At 39.3% G+C, this 7,783-nt stretch overlaps 1 protein-coding gene across 1 annotated transcript; it reads left to right on the plus strand.

Moving 5' to 3' along the window:
- Positions 1–642: 642 nt before the first annotated feature.
- On the plus strand, positions 643–7,783 carry kng1 (kininogen 1). Its single transcript, XM_072389007.1, has 9 exons — positions 643–810; positions 950–1,049; positions 1,884–2,030; positions 3,497–3,613; positions 3,762–3,837; positions 5,195–5,364; positions 5,461–5,571; positions 5,661–5,759; positions 6,802–7,783. The coding sequence occupies exons 2-9, from the start codon at positions 984–986 to the stop codon at positions 7,138–7,140; spliced, it is 1,125 nt and encodes a 374-aa protein (XP_072245108.1). The 5' UTR covers positions 643–810; positions 950–983; the 3' UTR covers positions 7,141–7,783.

Raw genomic sequence — 7,783 nt, forward strand, 5'->3', positions numbered from 1 at the left:
GAGAATCATTTTGTTAACCTTTGTTGAAGTTTTAACAGGGTTTATTGTCTCTTGCATGTTGTGACCCTCAATAATTCACATGTAAACACATTAACATGATCCCAGTGTTGATTCTGGTTTATAAGTCTCACAAAATGACATATTTTGGATTTATTTGTATTCATCATTACCTGAGCGGGGCATATGTGATTTATTAACTGAAATGGAGCAGATGAGCAAATGAAGAGTGCAGAGATGTCAATGTTATTGTGTCACATCTGACCACATCTAACCTTGTTTGAGAGATGAGCTGTGGGGAAATCAAAATGGCTGAGGCTAAAGATCGACAGGGCAAAGTACCACTTAAAACACACACATGGAAAAAAAACACCAACCAAACACAACCCGGCCTGTAAAGATGCACAGAGACATGTGCTGCCACAATTATTGCCAATGAATTCCATGTTTGTGTTTTGATGTGTGAGTTGATGTGTGTCCGTGGTCTCTGAACATAATGAAGAACTTATTCGATTTTCTTTCATGTTTTCTTTGTCCCTGATACTGATATTGACTGTGCAGGTAGGAGGGCAAACAAAAGAGCAAACATTTACTCTCCTTTTACCGACTGAGCATGCTGAGCATTATTGTGTGTGTGTCCTTTGCGCCCTCCTGTCCTCTGTGTATGTGTCACCCAGTGTGTCATCATCTTTCTCAGGATTCCTTTCCACAGTTTCAGGAGAACTTCACTCATCCATTGTATAGGGAAAAGCTGTCAAGTTTTCGTTCTCTGAGCCCAGCAGGATTGATCGCTGGGATACACCTTCACAAACTGTAAGTAGCTGCTCTGTACTTATAAAAATCAGTTTCAAGTCAGAAAGTATTTTGGAGATGATTTGATTTTCGTTTGGTTATCTGTGACTGAAAGTGTTCTTCCATTGGAGTGTCATTTGTGTTTTTCTATGATTTGTAGCAAGTCAGAGCCAAGCCTCCTTTAGGACCAGACGATGAGGAGTGGAGTGAAGCTGTGTGTGCTGGGCCTGCTGTGCCTCCACACCTTTGCATTCGGGCAGGTAAGGAGAGGGGACCAGACACCATGATGTGCAATTCGATTTCTGGATTTCAAACCAAAATTGTGCACTTAGTACAGCTGAGCGATTTGGCTGCTAAGGGTTGGAGAACTGGTGAAGGTTATAGTTACATAATAACAACAGTCAAAGATCCAAGAAATCCAGCAATCCAGAACTAAACGTGGTATGGTTAACATCAGAGCAGGGCTGTAAATTCCTCTGGAGATTGGGAAAACATGTGACCCCGAGTTTTCAAGTTTCTGGTTGATTTTCTAATGAATGTCTTTCGAATTTTATCTCACCTTTCAGATATGAGACTTGCGTTGATAATAATGTAACAGCAAATAGTCAGCGCTCTCTTGAATCACAGGCATACAGCTTTATGCACTCATCTGACTTACACAGGCTGCCGATGCTTATCGGTGAAGGTTGTTAAAACTGTAGGAAGACACAACTCAGACAGTCATACAATGGATGTCTTATTTAGATTTTTGGGTGGTATTTATTGTTAAACGTCAGATAAAAATAAGTAATAAGTATACAAGTATAAGTATTAGGTAAGCTCCTGTGAAATATATCATTATATATGGCGTAAATGATCAGCTAACATCACTATTGTACGTAAGCATTTTACATTTTTAATGATTTTGTTTTTCTCGAAAGGCATATAGAGCTAAGACGTTCACTATTTTACCAATAAAAGTTTAAGAAGAGCCATTATTTTCCTGTCTTGTTGATCATTTTTAGCCCATTGGTTTATCCAGCTAACCCTTTAGGGAATCCTAATCACTTGGCTGGTTGTTAATAGTCAGAAATTGTTGTCTTCTCCTTGTCCAGGAGGCAGTGGAGGGCCAGTCTGGTGTCCTGATCTTTTGTGATGACCCCACTGTGGAGAAGGCTGTCACCAGCGCCATACGCAAGTTCAATGAGGGGTTGAGCTCCGGTCACAAGCTGGCTCTGTTTCAGATACTGTCAGCCAGGAAGGTACAGTGGTTATAAAAACAATGTGACTCTCTTCGTACCTGACCACTATCCAATTTATTTTGTTCTTTATGAGGTTGCTAAAGATTATTCAGGTTTGCAGTATTTGTTTATGCACAGCTCAGGTCGTATCAGTCAGATTGAGGTCTGGACTTTGATTGGACCATTGCAACAACTTGATTCTTTTCTTTTCCAGCCTTCCTGTTGTAGATTTGTTGTTGTGTGTGGAGGCATTGTCCTATTCCACAGCTCAGTTTCAGCCAAGCTGCATCTGTCAGACAGATGGCCTCACATTTGACTCTAGAATACTTTAGTATCCAGAGGAGTTCATGGTGGATATCAATGACTACAAGGTGCCCAGGTCCTGTGGCTGCAGAACAAGCCCAAATCACCAGCCCTCCACCACCGTGCTTGACAGTTGGTATGAGGTGTTTGTGCTGTTGTGCCAAACATCTCCACTTTGGTCTGGTCTGTGCAAAGGACATTGTTCCAGAAGTCTTGTGGTTTGTTCAGATGTAAGTTTACAAACCTAAGCTGTGCTGCCATGTTATTTTTAGAGAGAAGAGGATTTCTTTTGCAACTATTCTGCATAAGCTATATATTTTCAGTGTTTTTCTAATTGCACTGTCAGGAATTTTAACATTTAACATGCTACCTGATGCCTGCAGAGTCTGAGCTGTAGTTTTTTTTTTGGCAGTTTCTCTGAACATTGCATAGTTTGACCTTGTGGTGAACTTGCTGGGACGTCCTGTTCTGAGAAGACTGTCAGCTGTCTTGGATGTTTTCCACTAGTGAATATCTTTCTCAGTGTAGAATGACGGATGTAAAGTAGTTTGTAAATGGCCTTATTCCCCTTCCCAGATTGATGGACAGCGATAATTGTTCCTCTAAGATTATTGCGGATGTCTTTCCTCCTTGGCATTGTGTTGAAAAACACTGAACGAGATTGAGATTGAGAAACTCTTCGTGCATTTTGGCTTCGTTTTTGTTAAATAAAAAATGACATGGTGTAATTATTCATGGTTTTTTTTCATTTGAGGTTGAAGTAATCACATTTCAAGAAGTCTGAAGGACCAGATGATTTATGCTTCTGTCCTGATGTGTAAAATCTCAAACTATTAAATGATGTACTTTCTTTTATAACATGACGATGACAGTCAGCAACATTTGCGCGTAAAATTGCACAAATTGATTAGATATAATAGCATTCTAAAGTCATTCTTTAAGATGCAATTTACTTTTTTAAATAAATGAATTAGCCACTGTTACTCCTTTTAAAGTCTACATGTTTCAGTTTAGCAAACTCATGCAAACAAATGAACAAAAACCCTGGGGGACTGTGACTAAAATATTCTTGGAAAACCTTTTCTGATCCATTGATCTTTGGCACACGAATGATTAGTATGTTTGTTTGTGTTTGTGTGTGTGCATGTGTGTGTGTGTGTGTGCGCGTGTGTGTGTGTGTGCAGTCAGAAAACGGTTCAGACACTGTGTATTCGCTGGAGTTCACCACCAGGAGGAGTGATTGTCCAGCAGGGAGCAGCAAATCCTGGACAGACTGTGACTATTTGCCATATGGACAAAGGGTAACAACACTAAGATGCTTATTTTCTCCACATACATCAGTGTTTTCCATTCAGTTATGTGAAAAAATATCAAGAACAAACTACCTTAAACCCTCCAGTATAAACCTGTATAAACATTTGAAATATGACTGTCCTGTTGTTCCTCCAGAAGCCAATTTCATGCAACGCTACAGTCCACATAACAGAGACGGATACTGACACTAAACAGGTGGACTGCCTGCTTGGTGAGTGAATGAATAAACAGGATGATCTTATCAGATCTGGGGTGAATGACCTGGCTTTTAACACTAAAGGCACATGTAAAAGCAGCAGAATTATCACAGAGGGCGACGCTTACATTAAATAAATCATGTAATGTATATATATATATATATATATATATATATATATATATATATATATATATAAATAAATAAAAGAGAGCATTCTTTTAAATTGATCCCACTGTAAAAGTCTATTTTGATATCTTTCAACTTTGTTTAAGACAACAGTAGCTTATTCATACTCATTACTTCTTTTGTCCCATTGGGAATTGGCAAAGTAAGACTCTTCGCAAATAATATCTTGAGATCAGCAGTGAAATGAGCCATATCCACAGTTTATTCATGTAAGGATGGTTGAATTACAGCAGGAGTCTCTTGTGCTTCATTATGACCTTGTTTATCAAAGAAAAACCTTTTTTTTTTGTAACATAACAGTGAGTCAGTGAGGAAAATGTGCAGTTGTGGGGGCAGGAGAAACAAAGATTATGTAATATCAACACTATCTGCAAATCAGAAAAAACACAATATGAGGTTATCATTCCACAGAGGGCAGTAGCACCATGTAGACTTTAATCTGTTTGTCTCATCAGCCCCAGTGTAGCTTTACAGTAAACAGATTCAGTGTTGCACAACTTTTGAGGCCCAATTAAAAAAATTCCTTTGGAGATAAAAGGATTGTTTAACCGCTTCAGTGTCATCCATACTTAAAGAATTAAAAGTGATGTTGTTTTATCGCCTTGGGTGTGAAGAATTTAAGTAAATAGGCCGGGCGCAGCGTCAGCACTTCTCTACAGTAATGAATCTGTTATTTCCTTAGCTTTCCCCCATGCTGTGAGGCACAGCAATACAATTAGACAAGAAACAACCACACTGATTATTATTATTTTCTTTCAATCATAAATTAAATAACTTTAAATTGACACATTTGAAGTGAAGTTGGAGGTTGTTGGCTACTAGTTTTAAAAACTTTGCCACGGTTTCCATTGTGTGTTCACAGAGAGAGACTCAAAACACAGAAAGGTAGAGAGGACCGTGGCAACAAAATTACCTGACCTGGGCCGAGACTGGCTGCTTGGCGTCTCCCAGAGGCTTTTTAAATCATTTTTAAATCATGTTTTAAATCATAACCAATAGAAATAAAACAGCTTGTTTTTACATACGAAGAGCTGTGAACTGAGTTAGTCTCTTGACTTATTGTAGAATTTAGGTATTATAGATTATTATATTATAGACTTTACATTTCATCCTTCAGCTCATCCCTAGTGGCAGTCTGAGGGTTTCTGATCCTTTCCTCTTTATTCATCTCTCTCGTCTTCAGATGATTACATTGTTCCAGAGAGGGCTTCCTGTTTGGGCTGCCCTCAGGAAATCGATGAGAACTCAGAGGACCTCAAGGTTCCTCTTCTTGCCTCCATCTCCAAGTATAACTCCATCTCCAACTCGACTCACCTCTTCAACCTAAATGAAGTCGGCCATGCCACCAGACAGGTAAGGCAGGTGGTATAATAGGGGGATGATATGAAAGGGGATAATGTCAAAAACAGTTCTCTCTCCTCTATGTCCTGTATATTGGGATCTCTGTAGGTGGTTGCAGGGTTCAGGTTCAAGATGAGATTTGATATGAGGAAGACCACCTGTGCCAAGACCGAACACAAAGACCTCAACATACTCTGTGTTTCTGATGAGGAGAACGTGGTGAGTATGATTTCCAGGCTATAGAATGAGACTGAATCCAGGTTTGATAAACTCGATGAAGTTCCTGTTGTGTATTTTGCACATTGCAGGAATTTGTTAACTGTAACTCTACAGTGGATGTAGCACCATGGAGATTTGAGCAGCCAGAGGCCCATATAGCATGTGAAGAAGGTGCACTGCTTCCTGTGGTGAGTGGCTTTTCATGTAATGACCAAATATGAGTGCGTACTTTGCTTGTTTCTGAGTCTCGAGTCTTGTAGTGTAGCTCTGATGCTGCTTAGGACGTCTCCTAAACTATGTCTGTTATAAATTACTAATGTTTATTTTTGTGAGGTAAGGGATAACGAGAGGAGCTTACAGTAGTAGCTGGTCTTATCTGTGACATTTGAAGACAAACCCGCCCTGCTGTGCTTAGTTATGGTTTCTTAGCAACGATTTGACAATACCTGTTTAATGGAAAGGTTGTGGTGAAGGTGAAATCCACCTTAGAGCTCTAATAGTGTTTTTTTAATGGCCATTTGGAGGCAGAGAAACTCAAAAGTGAGCTGTTAGTCTGCACACGACAGAATTTTCCCTTTTTCCATTTCTTTTTACACACACACTGTAATTTGACTCCCGCCTATAAGTTGTAAGTAAAAACTCTAGAATAAGTGTGCAACCACAGGCGATTTAAGCCTTAAGTAATGTAGCAGGACAGTGCTGGTCACATTGCAGGAGCTGAACCTGTAACCTCTCATTGTCGAGCCACTTCTCTACATCTAAGTTATGGCTGCAAGCAATAAGTCCCAGTTTAAGGACACTCTGTGAGGGGCAGTAACACTCAGTTGAGTAGTTTCTAGCTCTACAAATTCAATAATCATGCTTATTTTTATACTCTACGTAAAATATTTCGGTCTTACTGTGAGGCGACTTTGATAGCCAGTCATATTACTAATATTGGCTTTAAAGCATCTGCATCTATTAAAAAAGCTGTCCAGGAAATAAACTGCTGATTTATTTTCTTCCTCTGATACAACTAGTGAACAACCAGTTAAAAGTATTTTTGAATCAAAAGTAATATGATATAAAAAGAAAAGTCACATGTAACATAAGATATACAAGATCTTGCTTGCAGTCTTGGAAATTTAGACTATAATAGCGAGGCAATTAAGAGCATGCAGTTCTGATCAGTGAAGTCAGGTTATTTATCCATCTACCCATTCATTTACATGTTGTTTGACTTTTCTTTAGGTTTTCTCGAGGCGTCGTCCTGCTGGCTGGTCTCCACTTAGAAACTTTATGTTTAGAGTTCCTTCCACTGACTCAACTTCCCCGTCATCTCCACCCTCACAACTCCCCTCCACGGCTGCAGTCAAAGAAGAGTCATCTGAGGAGGATACCACAGCCTCCAAACCCATCGGCTTGCCTGATGCTGATTCTGTGAATGACAACCCCTTCCACTGCCCCTCCAAGTCCTGGAAACCTTTCCAGCCGGTTCACCCCGCAGCTCCTACGAAGGCTCCCACAGAGGTGATTTCGCCACAGCCTTCTGTAGAAGGAGCCTTCCGTGATACAGACCTGGCATCTTAAATGGGCCACATTTATGCAAAAAAATCTCATTTATCTCTCAAAACAGATTTTTATTTTGACGTTTGTCTTGTTGACATTTTCAGCCCAGCCTCACCAGAAAACATGTAATTGGTACATTTGTCCACATCCCTAAGACCTAGACGTCTTGCAATCCATGATGAGAAATTATAACATATTTAGAAAAGGAAACTATTCTGGACAATGCTATCGGTACAAAGTTTAAGCCTTGTGAACCTGCAAAGTTTTGCGTTATGGACCAAATGTAGCTGTTACACGTTGTGGCGTGAGATCGGGTTGGAATTTTTTGGAGGAATTTTCTTCAGGGATGTTATCCAGATGAAATTACGAGAAAGAAAAAAAACACTTGCTAGAACAGTAATCAATGTAAGTTTTTAAAAAAAAATACAAGAAAAAAAACAAACTGTATATTCAAAAAGCAACCTACCTTTTGACCCTGGATTAAAAGCTCTTCTCTTAATTGCTTGATTTGTATTAAAAAGCCGTTTAGTTTCGATTTCCTTCGAGAAATCAAACGAGTGAGTGATTAAGTTCTCCTGAAAAGGGGAATAAGGACATTTAGCATTGTGATTCCCAGAGGAAAAAGAAAACCTCATGTTAGAAATAAACTTTTGTTCTAGTTTTA

The sequence above is a fragment of the Leuresthes tenuis genome, unplaced genomic scaffold (genome assembly GCF_036924035.1).
Source record: "Leuresthes tenuis unplaced genomic scaffold, fLeuTen1.0.hap1 SCAF_7, whole genome shotgun sequence".
Classification (NCBI taxonomy): Eukaryota; Metazoa; Chordata; class Actinopteri; order Atheriniformes; family Atherinopsidae; genus Leuresthes; species Leuresthes tenuis.

Coding starts and splice junctions, on each gene's coding strand:
- kng1 (XM_072389007.1), top strand. CDS start 984: ATGAGGAGTGGAGTGAAGCTGTGTGTGCTGGGCCTGCTGTGCCTCCAC. Junction 2,031..3,496: donor AGATACTGTCAGCCAGGAAG/GTACAGTGGTTA, acceptor GTGTGTGTGCAG/TCAGAAAACGGTTCAGACAC. Junction 3,838..5,194: donor ACAGGTGGACTGCCTGCTTG/GTGAGTGAATGA, acceptor TCTCGTCTTCAG/ATGATTACATTGTTCCAGAG.